General features: G+C 40.8%; 4 protein-coding genes across 8 annotated transcripts; 2 read left to right on the plus strand and 2 right to left on the minus strand.

The window, feature by feature from the left end:
• Window positions 1-751: 751 nt before the first annotated feature.
• Window positions 752-3,359, minus strand: LOC104827217 (probable NADH dehydrogenase [ubiquinone] 1 alpha subcomplex subunit 12). The gene is made up of 5 exons (XM_010560347.1): window positions 3,077-3,359; window positions 2,404-2,430; window positions 1,654-1,745; window positions 1,235-1,344; window positions 752-1,124 (listed from the first exon to the last, which is right to left on the minus strand). Exons 1-5 carry the CDS (start codon window positions 3,166-3,168, stop codon window positions 966-968), a joined length of 480 nt encoding a protein of 159 aa, XP_010558649.1. The 5' UTR covers window positions 3,169-3,359; the 3' UTR covers window positions 752-965.
• A 313-nt stretch (window positions 3,360-3,672) lies between these two features.
• Window positions 3,673-6,892, plus strand: LOC104827219 (ADP-ribosylation factor 1-like 2). The gene is made up of 7 exons (XM_010560348.2): window positions 3,673-3,945; window positions 5,120-5,210; window positions 5,661-5,776; window positions 5,957-6,016; window positions 6,094-6,159; window positions 6,256-6,453; window positions 6,552-6,892. The coding sequence occupies exons 1-6, from the start codon at window positions 3,889-3,891 to the stop codon at window positions 6,442-6,444; spliced, it is 579 nt and encodes a 192-aa protein (XP_010558650.1). The 5' UTR covers window positions 3,673-3,888; the 3' UTR covers window positions 6,445-6,453; window positions 6,552-6,892.
• A 1,162-nt stretch (window positions 6,893-8,054) lies between these two features.
• Window positions 8,055-13,176, plus strand: LOC104827221 (uncharacterized protein At1g51745-like). 5 transcript variants are annotated; one of them, XM_010560352.2, is made up of 6 exons: window positions 8,055-8,196; window positions 8,439-8,632; window positions 9,728-10,284; window positions 10,432-10,704; window positions 11,008-12,346; window positions 12,736-13,027. In XM_010560352.2, the coding sequence occupies exons 2-5, from the start codon at window positions 8,451-8,453 to the stop codon at window positions 12,315-12,317; spliced, it is 2,322 nt and encodes a 773-aa protein (XP_010558654.1). In that variant the 5' UTR covers window positions 8,055-8,196; window positions 8,439-8,450; the 3' UTR covers window positions 12,318-12,346; window positions 12,736-13,027. The 5 variants fall into 5 exon arrangements, with proteins under 5 accessions (XP_010558654.1, XP_010558652.1, XP_010558657.1 ...); XM_010560350.2 differs by lacking the exon at window positions 12,736-13,027 and adding an exon at window positions 13,091-13,176 and having other exon boundaries at window positions 8,055-8,632; XM_010560355.1 differs by lacking the exon at window positions 8,055-8,196 and having other exon boundaries at window positions 8,541-8,628.
• LOC104827220 lies at window positions 12,865-19,994 on the minus strand. Its single transcript, XM_010560349.2, has 2 exons — window positions 19,792-19,994; window positions 12,865-13,337 (listed from the first exon to the last, which is right to left on the minus strand). The coding sequence occupies exons 1-2, from the start codon at window positions 19,899-19,901 to the stop codon at window positions 13,067-13,069; spliced, it is 381 nt and encodes a 126-aa protein (XP_010558651.1). The 5' UTR covers window positions 19,902-19,994; the 3' UTR covers window positions 12,865-13,066.
• Between the last annotated feature and the right edge of the window lie 698 nt (window positions 19,995-20,692).

Genomic DNA, 20,692 nt, shown 5'->3' on the forward strand with positions numbered 1-20,692 from the left:
GAATTTTTCTGTATTATTTATTCTAAACACTCACATGTTTCAGCTGACGAGTGAGACCAATGCGTGCGTTTATTTATTGTACTTGAATCGTTGATAGATCGAGAGCCATGGAAAAATGAGCGTCAGAGATGTAGTTTAGGTCATGAAGACAACACGAACATGCGACCAAGATTTGGACAACTAGTTCGGTTTCTAGGGTCACCCTAATTACACGACACCGACAGACAAGATTTGATTGATGCCCACTTGAATTTTGGATCAAATATTAAAAAAAGAAAAAGTGATTTCAGAATTTCTTTGTTTTGTAATTCAATAATGCCCCAACCACTACCATTGAATTTCTTTAAAAATTGTGCTGCGTTTTATTTTAAAAAATTATGGTATATCACATTCTTTCCAAAGGTTACAAACTAGCAGCTGGATTGACATCATATGATCATAAAAATTCATACAGAAGGAGCAATTAAAAAATGGGTTCAGAATTTCTTGTTTTATAATTTAGTAATGTCCCAGCCAACAAACATTGTATTTCTTTAAAATTTAGTTATAATTTTTTAATATGTTGTAAAAAAAATGCAATACGGGAGAGATCACACCACAAGAATACATTGTAGGGGCAACAGATCAAGGATGTATATTGTAGGAAAGCCTTGGCTTAAACAGTATATTATATTGTGCAAGCCTCGAACCCATTTTTTAATATGTTATATATATTTCAAAATTATGTTATATCTCATTGTGAAACATTAAAAAAAAACTGTGAAACAACATTCTTTCCAAAGGTGTGAACACACAAACAAGAAGATGATCATAGAAATTGATCATACAAATTCAACCAGAAGAAGTTATGTGGGGTGGAGGAGTTTGATCCAAACCCTTTTTTTTATTCAAAGGAAATAATAGAAACAAAACAAATCTTTTGAGTTCTGCATTGCAGTTTCATCTGTTTACCTTATCAGAGGCTTTTAGCTGGTTCTGGTCGGTTCCCAAGGTTGGTACCTGGTCCAGTTCCTCTGTCCAGGGTTGAGAGCATGTCCCTTCGAATGGTAAATGTATGCATCTCCCTCTCCAGAGAAATTCTCCTTGTGCTCAACCCCATACATCCTGGGTTTCAGCATCAATAGCTACAACATAGATATCTCTCGTTCAGTGTGAAAGCAGCAACTATTTCATTATGATGAATCATGGAACTTATGACACATTGTAGAGATTTGAGTCCGAGAGGCTATAAAACCTCATCTCCTGTGTGATCAGTCATGAAGTGGAGCCATCCGTGCCACTCAGGTGGTACTTGAGATGCATTATAACGACCCTTCTGTGCATATTCTACCCATCTGTGCCTTCCTGCAAACAACGAGTTTTAGGTTTTGATTACATACATATTAATGCCATTTAGTACCCGGGCATTCGGGAAAAGAGTGAAACCTATTGACTACACATTCTAAAGACATGGAACAGTAATTTCATAGCCTTAATCCTGCTCAATGATAATTTTCGCATCCTTTCAACAGTTTACAGAACTGCATTATCAAAATCTCCACTAAGAGAATTGTTGGGTAACAAGTATTCTGAATATCCGGCAAGCAGTATCGACATTACACAAAAGAAAATTCTGAAAGGACGTCACAAGGCTGAATAAAAAGATGTACAAACCATATTGAGTATCGCCCAGCTTCTGATAATATTTGTTACCGGATTTATCGACACCAACAAGTGTTGCTCCTAAGTTGTGTATTTTTGTTTGCCTTAAATTAGTAAAAAAAAAAGAATAAAACAAAATGTTAGTGATCATAAGATATAACAACTCAACAGGGGCATTATCAAAAATACCCTTAAAATACGAGATATATATGTACTTGACCCCCTAAAATTGAAAATAAAAAGTAGTAATTGAATGAAATATGGACATCCGTGATCTTGCGTCAGGAAGTTTAGTTATGCTGCATATCACGTAGTGTCTTAAATTTTTTTTTTTTTTTTAAAGCTTGGAATCAAGCAAGGCAAGTCAGACATCCACAGAGAAAGTGGCTGCTAAGAAAATACCATCACATACATATAAAAGGACACAGATTCAGCCAAGAAGGAGGTGTCGACAATTCTTCAATGGCAGACATGTAGCAAGAATCATAACAAATCTCTCCAAGCCAGCAGACCACAGATAAGCCTCTAAAAATAAGAGAATAGAAAATTTCCAACTTTCAATTGCAAGATATTAAGCTAATATTGAGTTTAAACATCAACATTCAATATTATCTGATACCAAAAGTCCAACTTGACATTTCTGTCCATCTTTCGGACAGGATGTCAGTAAGAAATTAAGAGTCAGTACCGAAAACACATGCACATATGTTAAAAGGGATGAATCTCCAAGGGCACAAATATAAGAGTATGGATTGAACTTACAAGAGGTTTCCATCTGTCAGGCACTTCCTGTAACGGGGAAAAAGGAACAGAACAAGCGATTATCAGACATCAAGAACTAGGAAAATGTGATTCCAGACATAAAAATGACGAAACATGCGCATATAACCACGAGAACGGTCATCTAGGTCATGATTCATGAACAGTTAACTAAGGAGAAGCCACGGAACGGAAGTAATAAGGAATTAAACCAAATGCAGTTGAAATATGGATTCAATGCGGAGGTTTCCCTCTATTCAATCAAGACAATGGAAGAGGAAGAATTAGCAGAGAGCTTTAATACTTCGACAAACATCCTCAACCTCAGCAACTAAAATGGCTGTTCAACGACAACAAGGCACAATTTCCATAGACCCATCCCATTCAGACGTATTATTCACTCAAGCCATTGAGAAAAATCTTCACATCTTCATGACGAATCCTAGAATAATACTCGTTCCTTAAAGATACACAAGGACACAAATGTTTATACACAAACAAGCACAGAAAAAAGCGCGCGTTGATCTAGACTCTCCAGTCACAAAGAAGGAGAACCCGTAAACACCAACCACATCTGGCATTTCCTAGGGTTTTACCGGAAACAAACAGATCAAATCCAGACGAATCCTAAGGGAAAATCAATCAAAACAAAACGAGAGAGAGAAGAAGGACCGACGTGTAGCCCTCTTCCCGGAGAAGCCGGATGAAACCGCCGAGACCTCTCTCTTTAATCGCCTGACACGCACTCTTCACCACCGTCGATGCCATGGTCTCGTCTCTGCCAGAGTTCTTCACCTTGGATGGAGACTCCGATTCCGAAATTAAACAACTACATGCCCAGACTATTCGCACCGTTCAATTCGTACACCTTGTTGCACCGGATTCTTCCTCCGGTCTAAGCTATTTATTTTTTTAGTTCACCGGTTTAGATCTCCGACCAGATACCGTCCGTAGCTTAAGTCAGGTAGAAAAATAAAATAAATTTTTCTTACACATATACACATTTCATATATATATATATACATCACATTAAAAGCCCATTATATTTTACAGCAAATAAATAAGCCCATCATATACACAAATAGAGCCCATTATTCGTATGGGAAAAGGAAGCGGGCCTATGACCACAATATGATGTATCGTTGACTATCAAAGATGGGGTCATGCCAATCATCATGGAGGTTATCTCTATACACGTTACCAAACAAGAGTTAGGGCCACGAAGATTCCGAGTCTATACAAAAAATAAAAACTATTATATTATGTTGGAATGAAGATGCTCCATTGATTGAACGTTTTCCCTTCATGCTTTTCGACCGAAGACGAAATTCGGAGAGGATTACAAAACGCTACCTTTCTTCTCGATCTGAACCATTCGTTGTCCTCCCCTTCTTTCTGCAATTTCCCTCATCTTTGTTTTTTTTCCTTTTGTTTTGGTTGTGTCGATAAGAGGGAAAAAGGAATCGTTGGAAGGTTTTCTGGAGCGCCATGGGTCAAGCTTTTCGGAAGCTTTTCGACACCTTCTTCGGCAATTCTGAGATGAGGGTACTTTCCTTTTGTTGGTTTTTTTTGTGTGTGTAAATTATTGTGTATCTGCGTCTCTGTGTATGGAACGCTTCGATCTTGTCCTGAGTTTGACCTCTGATTGATTTCCGCGTGAGATTCTTGGTGGGATCGCATGTCACCCTTTGTGAATTTGTTGGGAAGGTGTCTGATTTCGATGTTTGAGAATTGATGATCACTGGTAAAATCGGTATGACCGTCGCGGAAAACTTAAGAAACGGTGTCTAATATGACTTGTATCGCCGGTGGAAGTTTTGATTCTCCATCTGTGATTAAACTTGTGGAATAAAGTTTAGATCAAATGTGGCAGGAGATAGATTCTGGAATCTATCTATCTGTATGAACTCGCATAAGGTGATGGAGAAGAAGTAGAACACCGATATCAGCTTGAGAAGTAGATGTCGCTGATTTTGCCTCTCTTTCATCTGTTTCCTGATTGTCGTTTCATATTTGCAGTTGTATTGTACCAACCTGTTTGCTAGATCTCGCGAGGTTTTGGTTTTTCGGATGAAATGTTTTGACTTGGATTTCTGAATTGCATGTTTTCTTATCTCTGGTGCTAATTTATAGGAATCCTTTACAGATGCCAAAAAAGGGTAGACGTGGTTATTATCTAATTTATCAAATCAGAAAATTTTCTTTTCCAATTGTTTCAAGGCAATGATTTGCCTTATGCTTTTCTGTTCTTGGACCTGTCATCTGCTCGTAGGCATAGTTGGATACTTGTTGAAAATGCATCATAGGCTACAGGGCATAAGATAGCATTTTGTAAATCCAGCTTCCTTTTTTATATGCCCAAGATTCTCGCTCAGAATCTTATAGACCAGCTTGTCAATTGGATGATAATTGCATTGGATGATGAATCACTGCCTCTTTGACGGTTGTATTGTCTGGTGTACTGTTGCATCTTGTTGGGTTCATTCCTCTTCTCTCCCTCTCTCTGGATTCTGCTCTTGCTTCCCTGTCCCACATTTTGATTGAATAAACAATGTGAAACATTCTTGTTCGTGCCCTTATTTATTTGCAATGATGCTATGGCTTTTTTTGTGTCCTTCTTGTTGTTTGAGCATCCTATGTGGATTCTTTTTCGCCTTGCGCCTTGTGGCATGATGATTAGAGAGAGAGAGAACTTATTTTAGTTTGGTGATTATATCAGGTTGTTATGCTGGGGCTGGATGCAGCTGGCAAAACAACGATACTGTACAAGCTGCACATTGGAGAAGTTTTGTCAACAGTTCCCACGATCGGTAGGCCAGATTGCCCGCATTCATTGAACTCTGAGAGAATCTTTTGGACAGTGTGTTATTGTCTTAGCTGTGAAAACTATTGCTCAGAAGCTACTTAATGTTTTATTCTTGACTTTGGAAGAAGCGTTGAATAGAACTTCGCTATAGAAGCTGTTATGTTAGGTCCATTCTATCAAGACGTACAAAAAAAATTGGTGGTACATATTTTAAATTATGTTAATCTGGCAGCTTGGATTACAAACTCCCCGTAACGATATCAAACTGCATCTGCATAGTTCAGTAAAAGATGTGAATGCAGTCGCACAATTCTGTTACATAGTGCATAATAGCCAATGTGATGTCCCTTCCTTCTTGTTGCCTTATACTTTTGCATTGTCATTGCTTCATCCTGCTTCTGTTTATTCTGAGGGAATGCTAATTTTTGCCGAGGATTTGAACCGCGTTACACAGGTTTTAACGTTGAGAAAGTTCAATACAAGAATGTGATGTTCACAGTTTGGGATGTTGGTGGCCAAGAGAAACTGAGGCCCCTTTGGAGGCATTACTTCAATAATACCGATGGACTTGTATGTATATATTTCTTTTGCTACTGCTTCTTGTGGGTTGTGCAACGTTAGTTATTATTGTGAAAGGGCATTTTTAAACAGCTGGTTTAATGTATCAGTTTAAAATAGTGTCTGGTTTTTCATCAGTGATCAACTTTGAAGACTTAGTCCAATATGCTGGTTGTGGTAAATGATGTGCAGATATATGTAGTTGACTCCCTGGACCGAGAGAGGATTGGGAAAGCGAAGCAAGAATTCCAGGTTTTACCTTAAACTTGGTGTAGCCTTTTGGGTAGATTCTCTTTTACGGTTTCTTACCTGATAGTTGATTTCCTCAGACGATCATAAAAGACCCGTTCATGCTCAACAGTGTCATTCTGGTATTCGCGAACAAGCAGGACATGGTACCTTCCTGCTTCCAGCTTTGGTTTTGTTCTTTGCCTGAGTCAGTTCATGTTGATAATTTGTTCACTTTCTTTTAAAACCCATCTTGTGTTCAGAAAGGTGCAATGACACCAAGGGAAGTATGTGAAGGGCTAGGCTTGTTTGATCTCAAGAACAGGAAATGGCAGATACAAGGAACATGTGCTCTTCGTGGGGACGGCCTTTACGAGGGTTTGGACTGGCTGGCCTCGACCCTCAAGGAGGTTAAAGCCGCTGGATTCTCATCGGTTGGGCCCTCTTTTTGATTTTTCCAGGTGAGAACCCGAGCTATATACGTCTATATATATGTATTCCAAAAGGCAGAAATGCCATCTCATGGCTTCATCTCCCATTTCTCCAACACCTTTTGCAGGTATTATGACAATGAAGAGAAAGAGACATCTTTTTGCTGCTTCAGTATGGTAAACAAATGGAGATGTCTGAATTTTTGTCATGGGTTGGTGCTGGTGGTGGTACCTCTTATGCTGTTTCTGAAAGCTAATCTAGTAGAGAGTTTCAGTAGAGCTTCTACAAAGGAGACATGGGAATTCTTGTATATTATGTCGGCCGAAAAAAAAAGAGAAAAAAGAAAAATGATGGGTGAAAATGTGTTATGACCTCCTGGGAATTCTGTGTATGAATGAACGCTGTCTGGAAATTGTCCATTTGGGGATCATCTGCATACTCTTTTGAAGCGTTGACAGATCCTATCTATGATACGTTACGGTTAAGCCGTAGATATATACACAGCTTGGAGGTATACAGATATACACAGAGTGGTATAAACGCTGACTCACTATCACTTCTTTTGAGGAACCCACTTGTTGAATTAGCTAATTAATCACGGGTTGGTACCGAAAAATTTATTTATTCAAGATCTGTACGAAAAAGTTTCGGATCAGATATCCGAATTATAAGTATTCGACAAAATATTCATGAATTAACACATATAAACATATATATATATATATATATTATACTGATTATATGGTTCATTAGTCTCAGAAGCAAATTACATTCCACAACTAGCAAACGGATCCCCCTTGCTCCAATAAGTACCAGCCCAAAATGATCAGCTGATGTATACACACACACACTCATCAGAAACTTCAACTTTCACTTGGCGCCTACCTGATTTGTCTCAAATGGTGCAGCCGTTTCATCTATGGCTCCCATATCCATAGTCATCGCGTCATCAACCTCTGCTTCTTCCACTTCAGTCATTACCTCGTCCTTGTCACCTTCCCTCGGGTTCAACTCCGTTCTCTGCCCAACTCGGTTTCTTCAGTAGCTCTTTTTTGCCTCTTCAGTATAGAAGTTACCAACAGACTCTGCAAACCAATAACAGCTAACTCACTTTTGGCAACACATTCTTCTTGCGGAGAGATTGGAGATCTCTTCTCGGAAAGCTGTGGAAATCCATCTCAGAAAAATATAAATTTTCTGCTGAATTTTGTTTGGATGGAGAGAAAACAAGATGTTTCTGCTACCGTTTGACGCTCTGAGGACTTGGGTATATATACGTATGAACAAAAAAGGAACCCTAATTCAACCAAAAAGAAGAGGAAGAAGAAGAAGAAGGAACCCTAGAGGAAATTTTTACAAAAAAAAAAAAACCTAGAGGAAATGACCATTGGAGCGGAGGTGTGAGAATTGAATCGGCAGAGTCGGAAATTTTTTTCTTCTTTTATTTTCCTCTCCATTTTTGGAATTTATATATGCTGGAGAGGTAAAATACTGTACGTGGGCTTTGTAGTTTATTGAGCCCATGGGCCTTTGTTTATCTTAAAGTCTGCCACGTGTAACTGTACGTGTAACACGCGTTTCTTGGGGCGCGTGAGCCGTCGCCCGTGAAAATTCAATGTGCCGCGCTACTCGCCATCACCATCCGTAGGAGAGAGAGAGAGACAGATGAGTCTGATGAAGAAACAGGGAGAGAGGTAGGCGAAGATTTTAGGGAGAGAAGCTCGCCTAAGAAGACGAACCAGACCTTCCGTTCCGTGCAAACCCTAGAATATGTTAGTTTCTCGAATCTGAATGGGAACCTTAACCCTTGTGGAATTGACTTTTTACCCTCGGCTTCAGTTGATCTTGGATCCGCCGGGACGTGCCTTTCTTCTCCGGTGGCTGACCTATTTATCTGGCGATCAATATACGGACGAAGAAGAGATTGCTTTCGTGGAGAATGTTAGGTTGTTGTGGCGTGTTGATCATCAAAGCACAACAGAAATCGTGAGACAGTGATCTTGAACATTTGTAGGTCGACAGAGAGATGGGTGGTCCAGGGTCAGGTCCGGCAGATTGTACGGTGGGTTCGATCGTATGGGTGCGGAGGAGGAACGGCTCATGGTGGCCGGGAAAGATAGTGGGCCCAGAAGAGCTTGACGCTACCCATCTGATGTCGCCGCGATCCGGGACGCCGGTGAAGCTTCTTGGGAGGGAGGATGCAAGTGTGTAAGTCTCCCTTTCTGCTTCTTTCCTGTTTGTTCATCTGACCATTCGGTTTGGCTTGAGCTTTGGATTGCAGTGTCATTGCGTAGGTTGTTTTCAAAATGTGGACTTTTGGTTTCTTTAAAGATACTTTCACATGGACCATTGCCGATGCTTATGCAAATTACTTTTGAATGGTTTTAAATGTTCTAACGATTTGGGTGGTAGATGACATATGCTGATATGCTGTGAATTTTCTGAAGAACATAGCGGTGTCTTATGTCTTATGATGTTTTACTCTTTTTCCATGCCTTGACTGGGATGGAGGAAGATGTAAATCTTACCCATATCTGAATTTTGTACGAATGATAGAGCAGTCGATTTAGTTTTTGTGATGATCCTTACCTTCCTAATGCTTATTTTGCATAGAGATTCAAAGTCTTGTCTCATCATTCTTCAAGTTCTATTTTCTATATATTTACTGTAGTTTAAGTTTCATAGATTGCTAGACGGCTGGATGATAGAGAAATCCACTAAGACAGGTTTGATTGGATGGATTTTCTGGCAGCATCAGCTACCTGCTTTGAGGATCTCCCTTCTAACTGGCTTCTCTCTTACTCATTTTGTCAAACAAGTGCAAGTGTTATCTATGTGGCAGATGAGCTTCAATATTTTGTTGTAACTACTAAGTAATATGTTAAATGCAATACTCAGATTGTCTACCTTTGAGGAACTAGCAGATTTTGGATGTTACTTTTCTGTTAGAATGTCTGCTTGTTATGATATTTTCCCTGTATCGCAACACATTGTTGCAGTTGCTTAAAGTTGCCTAGCCTGTGTAAAATGAAGGGATGGCTTAGTGGGAAGAATAATAATTGCACTGTTTGAGCTATATCATCTTCAAATGTCTCGGTTGCAGAATTCTGGTCAGAAATGTGATGGTTGTTTTGGATGAGAATATATGTTTGCACCAGTTGGGTGGATAGATACTTGCTTTGTTATCTTTTTTAAATTTGAGCCTGTGTTTCTTGCTGGGAAAGATGCATTTGTGTTTTCAGTTGTAATCGTGCACATGTTCCTTGTTGATAAGTTATAATATTTTTTCAAGATATTTTGTAGGGACTGGTACAATTTAGAGAAGTCCAAGCGTGTCAAAGCATTTCGGTGTGGTGATTTTGATGAGTGCATTGAAAGGGTGGAATCTGCACAAGGCATACCGATGAGAAAAAGAGAGAAATATGCACGACGAGAAGATGCTATTCTCCATGCCCTTGAACTGGAGAAGGAAATTATGAAAAAGGAAGGAAAATTAGTTCCTGAAAAGATTATAAATAAGTCTCCTGATGCAACCAAAGAGAGGTTAATGATCTTTGGGAATCAAGGAATGTGTAACGGAAAACAAGAATCAACTGGATGTTTAAGACCGAACCATGTTGGTGATGGTCTTTATTTTCAAAAGGCAAAAGAGGAAGATCCGCCAGGTTGTGAGGATGATCATATTGAAGCTGCACCTCGGCTGAGAGGCTTGCAGGGCTTTGGGCTTAGAACTGCCTTGTCAAAGCGAAAACTACCATATTCTAATGGCCCTGATACTTCTTCAAAGCATTTGGCCAGCAGTAACTCTCCAGCTTCTTCTCGTGGAGACCAAAGCATTGAGAGGTCCAATTATGCCCTTGGTAAGATGCTTTGTAGAAGGTCTTGGTAAGTTTGAGTATACAATTGCAGGATGGAGATGATTTGAGTCATCTTCAAGCATTTTGGATTATTGCTCATCTCAACTCTTTTCAACATAAAGTTATGGTGATGTTTCTGCTTCTGTTCAGGGAAGGAGCACATCAGGAGTACATTTCAGAGCAAAAGCCGTAGATATATGTTTGTGCCAGCTAAGTCTAATGATGCTTTAGACTTGCATGAGAGTTTGCTAAGCCAGAATGAGATGGTGCGTTCCTCATTTACTGGTGATGATTCTCATCATTCTCTTTCAGAAGAGGATCCCCCCGAATTTTTAGAAGACGTCAGATCTGATTCTTCTGAATCTGATACTGATTCTTCTGATACAGAGGAGGATACAGATGACGATATAGCTATGTTCTCAGGTGAGGCTTTTGTAATCCCTTAGTTCTTTTAGCAGCTGAGGACTAGTTTCTTATTGTCACCAAATGTTTTTTTTTAAGTTTTGATGAAACTTATTTTTGGCCGATTATACTTAGAGTCACTGCATGAGCCTTAGAGAAAAGCATCTGGCATAGTTTCCCTGCTGCTTTTTTTTAATCCTTTTTTATTATTTGTCTCTTCCAATTTTCAGTTATTTTCTGCTTGTAGTTTTCAGACCATTCTGCCTTTCAGGTCTTGTATTTGCCAAGTTTTTCGCTAACTAGATCTCTAATTTTCTCTTCCAGGTGCTGGGTGTCATTCAGGACGCAGCCAAAATGCTTTTAGTAGACATATGTCAACTGAAGTTGAAAGCACAAGCAGTGAGGATCATGATGAGTCATCCTTTTCTGGTGACTCTTCTTACCTTTATTCTCACAAACCTGATTTTGGCAACGAATCTGTTTCCAAATGGCAGCTCAAGGGAAAAAGAAATGTCTGTAATCTTCCAAGAAGGCCTACGGGCAAGACCGATCATTTTGAACATGGAAGATATCGTGAACTTAAGAAAAGGGCTCTATGCCAAAAGTCACTTGGGTATGGTTTTGATTTTAATAGGGCAAATGATACAAGTGATGGAACTGATGACACCAATCCCAACGAGAGGGAGTTTGGGGTCAAAATGTTTGGTCTATCTGACAAGGGTTATCTGCCTTCAAAGAGGACTGAATCTAGATGCTGGAACATTTTCAGCAACGACATGCTTGACTGGGATGATGATCCTTGGGAAGGCCAGATTTGCACGAAAAGGAACTGGGGAGGAAAATTTGAGGGTTTTGGTCTGGAGATTGGTGCCTTCTCTCAGCAGTTTGGTGGAAAAATGTGTTCCCCATTGATCCATGTTGATCTAGAAGTGCAAGGGAGCTATCGGAAGGGGACTGCCCCTATTGTCTCCCTCTTAAGCAAGTTAGATGGAAGGGCAATAATAGGGCATCCGATTGAAGTCGAAGTCTTAACAGATGGTTTATCTGAGACATATCTTCATTCAATTGATTACATTGATAATGAAACAACGTACCATGACAAACCCTTTGTACTTCCCCCTGCATGGAAGACGGCCAGGAGGAGCAATTCCCGAGTTCGTCGGCTGCATCCATTCTCATCGCTGGAAGTCGATGAGGATGCTAACACTGATCATTCTTTGGTGGACCATGGAAGAAGACAGCTGGTTAAGAAATTAAGTTTGGGAAACTTTAGTGGGGATGCTTACTCAGTTAGGAAAACTGTAGTACGCATTCCCCGGCCACCTACGGAGAGAAAGCAGCAGCAGAAGAAGCAAGCGAAGAAGACAAGTGTTTCAGCCAATCAAAAGACGAGGGCACTCTCATCATTTGGCAGCGAACCAGGGCACGGGATGAAGCCACTACATTACAATGCTAGTAACTCCCAGACGCACGATCTCTCTAACGGGCGAGTATTAGCAGGGCCACCTACAGTGGCCTGCATACCAATTAAATTAGTATTTAGTAGATTACTTGAGAAGATAAATAGGCCACCATCAAAGCCAGCTGTGAAAACGTCTATGCCAAGTAGCGAGAGAAGAAGAGATCAACCATAGGAGGTACATTGTGTTGTTTCACTTGCCAGGTACAAACATGGTCACCTTTCTCTTTCCTATTTGGTTGTTTCATCGTCTCATAGACTGAGAATCACATGTTTGGGATGAATCTGGGTGATGGGTGGGTCTTTCTGAGCAACATCGATTTAGTTGTAGGAAGAGCGATTTGCGTAGAGAAGAGTTACCGGTACGCAAAGGGCAAGTCTAACGAAAAAAAATAACACTAGAAATGTTCATACGGGGTTGGATGTATATTTCCTCTGAAGAAGAAGCTACTGTATCTATGATTAGTCTCGGCTTTAGTTTTGAGTTTATTCTTGTGATTTGATATTTGGAACTTGGAGGACAAAAGTATGATTCTTGATTTGTAGATGATAGATAGAAGTTGATGCAATCTTTCCCGTCTTTTTATCTTTAGATGTTGTGATTCATACCATCTTTTCGAGGTTTTCAACTACTCTCAACACACAGTTAAGTTGTATGGTGAACACATCAAGCAGGAGAGAACAACAGATCTGGAGAGATGGTTATTGCATTCACTCATACATTTACATAAACACCAACTGCTCTCATTCCACTGCAAATGGGTTTTTGCTTGGGAAATAGCACTAACATGCAGAGTCGAGTCTGATGATTCATGGACAACACAAGTGTGTTTCTCTTTATTACCACAACAGGAGTCTTTGAAGTGAGAAAGACATTGGGATACATACACACACACATATATATATGTATGTATATATAGGTTTCTAAGCATGGTGTGTCTTGTCCAGGTCCTCGAGACTCGTGGGGCGGAACCAGGCCTTCTCCTCCAGCACCGAGTCCTGGCCACGCTGCTCAGCCACGGCCGCAGCCATGGCGGCTGAGCCCTGATCGGTAGTGGGACCAAAGACACCGGTCTGAGGATGAGGGGCCCAGTATTTGTCGGAGTCAAGTCTGATCACTTCATCCGGCAGTACACTTGGCTGCTGCACCTGTTCCTCCACGTTCTTGTCATAAGCCGATGAGTGGCCACTCCTCCTGCCCACCATGTTATAATTTACATTTGAGATCGAAATCTTAGCCCAGAATCTTGGACTGACTGACAAGTTAATGTCATGCTTAATATGTATATTATATGGATGAAATCCACATAGGAGAAAATAGAATAATATAACGGCGTGAATTGGGGCAGTGAGTGAGACAGTGACGTCATAACCCCGACGAGATCAAGGATGATGACGCAGCCCTCAAGTTCATGTCGTGTACACAACCACAATAACAAGACGCTCTCAACCAACCTACCTAACTTTTAATTTCTCATCAATTAACATATTTCGAAAAATATATATAAAAATAAAAGATGGAATTCTAGAAACCTCATCCACTTGTAAGGAGAAAAAAAAATGAATTCCACGTGGCGATAAGAGCTTGAAATAAAAATGTCAGCTTCAAGAGTTGATCGCTCGCAGCTCCAACTCCCACTGACAAACACCTTATATTGTACAAGTGGGATGGGTTTATCTGTCGGTCCAAATATTATCTGACCTTACGATAGTGATTGAAGGAATACACATATATATGATGAAATTGAAATATATTCTTTATTATTATTATTTGTATTCAGCCAAGAAGGTCGGTGAAAGAAATGCAATATTTTTAGATATGGCATGGCGCAGGTGCATGTAACAAATTTGTCAACAGGATCCATCCCTTATGCGTTCACGATAAACTATGTATATATTATTAAATTATGTGGTCCGATTACGGATATAAAAAGCTTGTACTCGTCATATAAAAATATATGCACAAGAGCTCACGAAGTCGTCGGAATATACAAAGATTAATAAAAGCGGCAAAAAAGCGAAAATAAAAAACGTGTCTTTATTTTTCTATGAAATATGTGAATATTCACATTAGTGACAAGAAATATAAATTTTATTTGAGACTAATTCTCTTTTTATGTATCTCTAAGGTAACTTATTCGTAAATTTCTTTTAATAAATATGAGAAAGAAACTAGATCGTGTTGTAAAACATTTTAAAATGTTAAAGATCATTCGAAACATTGTTCCAAGGGAAAAAAAGTTTAAAAAAAAAAACATGACCCATTAAATGAAAAGCAAATTAAAAACAAAGAATGAAAGACAGACGAATTCCAAGAGGAAAGGGAATCAATCAAACAAGAAAGCTACGGTAAGGGATAAAAGCGTAATAACGAAGATTAACACGTGTCAATTTACGATTCGTATATTATTATGTGCTTATTCCTCAGCGGCATATTCTATCCCCGTACGAAACATCTTCTCTCTCTCTCTCTAAATAAAATAAAGTTATAAAATTTATATTATATATTTGTATTTTTGTTAGTATCTTTTAGATTTCTTCAGCCAATCAAAGTACAGAAATATACGAGTTTCGAGGATAAAATCAGAAATAAAACACCACAAGTTTTGTCTTTTCTATTTTGGAATATTGGGTATACAATAATATTTTAAGTAATTTTTCCACAGAATTTCAAGAAAGTGGTTGGACCGATGATACTATATTATATAGTAAAAGTTGCGTATTTTCAAGAAAACGTCCAATGAAAATCTGAATTTATAGGAATATGTATATACTTGTTACCATGTTCTGCAACTTTCCTCTTCTTGTACTTTCCTTTTCACCTAGGTTTACAGGCTCTGTATGTATGTATATAAGCTCCTCTCTAATACATCAAAAGTATTGCGCCGAGTATACCTTTCCCTTACATGGTATCAGAGCTGCAAGTCTAACGACAAATCCAATTCCTCCATCACAGCCATGTCTTCTTCGTCAGGCCACACTGCAGAGCCCACTGTTCCAGCTGCCCAAAATCCTGAGGCTGCCGTGACCTTCAATCCTCAAGACCCACAGAAAACCATCCTCTCATGCAACATGTCCAGCATCACCAAACTCACCTCCACAAATTATCTGACATGGAGCTTACAAGTCCGAGCCTTCCTCGAAGGTCACAATCTTGAGTGCTTCATCAAGGATGACTCTGTCATTCCTCCTCCGACAATCATTGTTGATGGCGTTACCATGCCAAATTCTGCATTCACTCCATGGAAGCAGCAGGATCGACTCCTCTTTAGTTCTCTCCTTGGCTCTCTCTCCATCAATCTTCAACCCCTTGTAGCCCGCTCAACAACTGTTCGTGATGCCTGGAATACCCTGGCAAATACATATGGAAAAGCATCGAGAGGACACATTCTTCAATTGCGTGATCAGATTCGCAAAAGTATTAAGGGAACTCAATCTGTCGATGAGTACTTTCGATTCATCATGTCTAAAACTGATGAACTCGCATTACTCGGCAAACCGATGGATCCCGAGGATGTCCTTGAGGCTGTCCTTGATGGACTCCCTGAAGAGTATAGGCCAACAATTGATATGGTGAATGCGAAGGACACTGCAATTTCCCTCGAAGAATTGCACGAAAAGCTTCTTAATCAAGAAGCCAAACTTGCTGCCACTGCTGTTCCTTCATCACAGATCTTTCCTGTGACAGCCAATCCAACCAGTGCCAAGCCCCGTCGCCATTCACCTTCTCCTCACAGCAACTCAAACTCACATTGGCGTAACAACTCTGCATCGACCTATCAAGCATCGAGACCACACCGTGGTCGCTGTCAAGCGTGTGGCGTCCATGGCCACAGTGCCAAGAGATGCCACCAATACCAGCTGGTCGCCAACAACAACCCTCATGATCAGTACCATCCTACATCACAACAACCCCCATGGTCTGTTCCATCAAGACAGTGGCGTCCAAGTGCACATGCCACCATGCATTCTCCTTACGACCCGACACCGTGGTTGCTTGACAGTGGGGCTTCTCACCACATCACCTCCGATCTTCAATCCCTCAGTTTGCACCAACCATATTCCGGTGGAGACGACGTCGTGATTGGTGATGGCACTGGACTCCCCATTACACATACGGGTTCCATATCTCTGTCCCTTCCTACACGATCTATTGATTTGGACAATGTCTTATGCGTACCATCAATTCGCAAGAATCTTGTCTCCGTTTATCAATTATGCAAGACTAATGGAGTTTCGGTGGAATTTTATCCGACCATGTTTCAGGTGAAGGATCTAAGCACGGGGGCGCCGCTTCTCACCGGAAGAACTAAGGATGGTGTTTATGAGTGGCCGACTTCCCAAACCCGTCCCCCTTCAATTTTCGCCTTTTCGAGTCTCAAGTCCACTTTGTCCGAGTGGCATTCGCGTCTAGGTCATCCCTCTTTGTCTGTCTTAAAACATGTGGTGTCTACGTTTGCTTTACCATTTTCTCGGAATTTTTCTCATTCGCATTGTGATTCTTGTCATCGAAATAAAAGCCACAAACTTCCCTTTCTTACCTCGACTATTACCTCTTCTCGACCATTGGAATTTTTATTTTCGGATGTTTGGACATCACCCATTATTTCCACTGATGGCTTTAAGTATTATGTGCTATTTGTTGACCACTTTACCCGCTATTCTTGGCTATATCCACTTAAACAAAAATCCCAAGTCCGCGACACCTTTATCAGATTCAAAGCTCTCGTAGAAAACAAATTCTCCACCACCATTACAAATTTTTATACTGACAACGGTGGGGAATTCATTGCCTTAGCCTCATTTCTTGCTCACCATGGAATTAGCCATTACACCACACCTCCTCACACTCCCGAGCACAACGGTATTTCCGAACGTAGACACCGACATATAGTAGAGACCGGACTTTCTCTCCTCATGCATGCTTCTTTACCTTTATCGTACTGGTCTTACGCCCTCACAACGGCAGTCTACCTAATTAATAGAATGCCGACTTCCATCCTTAACATGCTGTCCCCTTTTGAGTCTCTATTCGGTCATCCTCCGAATTACATGAAGCTAAAGGTATTTGGCTGCCTTTGCTATCCATGGCTAAGACCATACACCACACATAAACTCGATCCTAGGTCCACACCATGTGTCTTCATTGGTTACTCTTCCACTCAAAGTGGATATCTCTGTCTAGATCCCATCACCTCCAGAATATATGTCTCCCGCCATGTTGTTTTCCAGGAAACTATCTTCCCCTTTGCTTCCCAGTCACCATTCCTATCTCCGTCTACATCTAATTCCTTGTCCCAAGAATCATCAGCCCCATCAGTTACCTTAATTTCTCCTTTCCAGTCGCCACTCACTTCACCTCCTGCGGCAATACCCTCGAGCGTGGCTCCTTCACCACCGCCGGTCGTTTCTGCACCGTCGTCACCTGCCTCGGCTACCAGCACAACAACACCCACTGTTGCCGATGCTCTGGACCAGCAGCTGTCACCGTCTGATTCATCTCCTGATGTTTCAGAGCACCTAAACCATCATCCGATGGTAACTCGAGCTAAAGCTAATATTTCCAAGCCTAATCCAAAGTTTGCTCTTGTTGTCACAGAAAATCAGAATGACATGGAACCAACGACACTTTCTCAAGCTCTCAAACAGGAATGTTGGAGGAAGGCAATGAGTTCAGAATTTGACGCGCTAGTTCGGAATGGCACGTGGGATCTTATTCCTCCGGTTGACATCCCTAATGTGATAGGCTGCAAATGGGTCTATCGTGTCAAACGTCACCCCGATGGCACAATCGAACGCTACAAAGCAAGGCTCGTTGCCAAGGGCTTCCACCAACGCCCCGGGCTCGATTTCCATGACACATACAGCCCTGTAGTCAAGCCTGCAACCATTCGCACAGTTCTCAGCGTTGCTATCTCCCTCGGTTGGCCGGTTCATCAGCTAGACATCAATAACGCTTTCCTACAAGGCCGACTCTCCGAGGCAGTTTACATGGATCAGCCCCCAGGATTTATTGACAGAGATCATCCAACATTTGTCTGTAAGCTCAACAAAGCCATATACGGGCTCAAACAGGCTCCCCGAGCCTGGTATTCTGAACTCCGCCACTTTCTGTTAGCTCTCGGCTTTGTGAATTCCCTGGCAGATGCCTCGCTCTTCATTCTTGACAAAAATGGGACACGACTGTACCTACTTGTCTACGTAGACGACATTGTAGTGACGGGAAACACGGTTGAACACGTCCAGAACTTCATCAGCGCACTCTCGGCCAAATTCTCCTTGAAGGATCTTGGGTCTCTTTCCTACTTTCTCGGTGTTGAAGCTCAACGCAACTCCTGTGGACTGTTTCTCTGCCAGCGGAAATACATCCGTGATTTGCTTGGCCGAACGAACATGCTGGATGCCAAACCTGTCTTCACCCCTATGTCCTCCTCATCTCGGCTCACCATTGACTCGGGCTCCCCTCTACCTGATGCTACCGAATACAGACGGACAGTTGGTTCGCTGCAATATCTGGCCCTCACAAGACCGGATATTAGCTTCGCTGTCAATAAATTATCACAATTCATGCACAAACCGACTGATGAGCATTGGAAATCTGTCAAGCGTCTCCTTCGGTTCCTTGCTGGTTCGACAAACAGAGGCATATTTCTCTCTGCTCAGAATTCATTCAACCTTCATGCCTTCAGCGACGCGGACTGGGCTGGTGATAGATCCGACTTCAAGTCTACGGGAGCATACGTTGTCTATCTTGGTTGTCATCCCATTTCCTGGTCCTCCAAGAAACAGTCCGTCATCTCTCGTTCTTCCACAGAAGCCGAATATCGATCAGTAGCAAATACATCAGCAGAAGTTCGGTGGCTCCTCAACCTCTTATCTGAGCTTCGTGTTGATCCACCAAACCCACCGACTATACACTGTGATAACATCGGGGCCACATATCTAAGCGCGAATCCTGTATTCCACTCACGGATGAAGCATCTTGCCCTCGATTACTTCTTTGTTCGCAGCCAAATTGCAGATGGCAGTCTCCGCGTTTCCCATATCAGCTGCAAGGATCAACTTGCTGACATCCTGACGAAACCCCTGCCTCTATCTCTGTTCACCACCTTCAGCTCCAAGATCGGACTCACCGACGGTGCTCCGTCTTGCGGGGGCGTATAGGAATATGTATATACTTGTTACCATGTTCTGCAACTTTCCTCTTCTTGTACTTTCCTTTTCACCTAGGTTTACAGGCTCTGTATGTATGTATATAAGCTCCTCTCTAATACATCAAAAGTATTGCGCCGAGTATACCTTTCCCTTACAGAATTCACGCGAAAATGATCCAAATGTATCAAACTTTTTGTTTGGACCTACAACAAGAAGCATATAGCTTCCCAAAATAATGCAAATGTTTTAATAACCAAACTTTCCTGCGAAAAACATTATTTTTATTTCAAAAATACAATAAATTACCTAAAAAATTATTTTCAAAATATCCAGAATTTTTAAAATCCATTTTTTCTTCAGTAATCTACCCTTAGATCACGGCTACTCCTTGAAATACTCTTAATAAACTACCAAAACAGTCGTTCTATAACCAAAGTTCAACTCCTAAACCACCAAATAAGAAAAGGGAGAGAGAGAGAGAGAGAGAGATAAACCTAGAGAAAGAAAGCACGGCGGCGCGTGGAGGAGCGCGTGGGCGGAGGCCGACGACGAGTTGCTTTCCGAAGCCGGCGATCCACTGAAGGCTCTTGGATTTGGCTGCCATACACTTTTTTCTCCTCTCTCTCTCTCTACACAGACAATTCTTTTTCTCTCTCTAGGTTTGGTGATATCTTTTTCTCAAGCATTGTGAGAGACTGTGTGTGTGTGTATATATATATATATACAGACTCCAAGAGAGATGGGAGACAAAACAAAACACCGTACTTTCCCTTAGCTGTTACTCAAAATCATATTCACCTACCAAACGCCACCGTTTTCACTTTCATCCTTTAAAACATAACAATATTCCATGGGCCTTCATCGTCGGCCCATTGGGCCGAATCATGGCTCTTCCCTATGATCTTGTTGCATGAAAGTGTGTGTGTACATACAAGATCATTTTCCCAACGGTCATAATTGCGAGACTGAGCATACACCATATTGTTGTTTATTAATATATATATATATCGATTTTGATCCGAACCCTGACTCAAATCTAACATAAAAATTTGGATCTATATTCGAAAAATTCAAAATTTTGAATCGGATTCAAATCGAACTTTATTGACCAGAAATGATATATTTTTTTAAAATAATAAAAAAAATTAAAAAATGTAAAGAACTGAACGACTCAGTCCGACTTGATTGTATAAACCCTAAAAAAAATTGGACCGATCCAAATCCGAACCCTAAACCTTCTAGTTTGACACCCTACAAAAGTATACCCTCGTATTACCTGGTATGGATATATTCAATAAAATTAACTATTTTATATTTTAAAATTAACAAAATTTACTAGAAATAAAATTATATGGAACAAATGAATTACAAAAAGATAAGCCCAATACGGCCTAA

The sequence above is a fragment of the Tarenaya hassleriana genome, unplaced genomic scaffold, assembly GCF_000463585.1.
Source record: "Tarenaya hassleriana unplaced genomic scaffold, ASM46358v1 Cleome5, whole genome shotgun sequence".
Classification (NCBI taxonomy): Eukaryota; Viridiplantae; Streptophyta; class Magnoliopsida; order Brassicales; family Cleomaceae; genus Tarenaya; species Tarenaya hassleriana.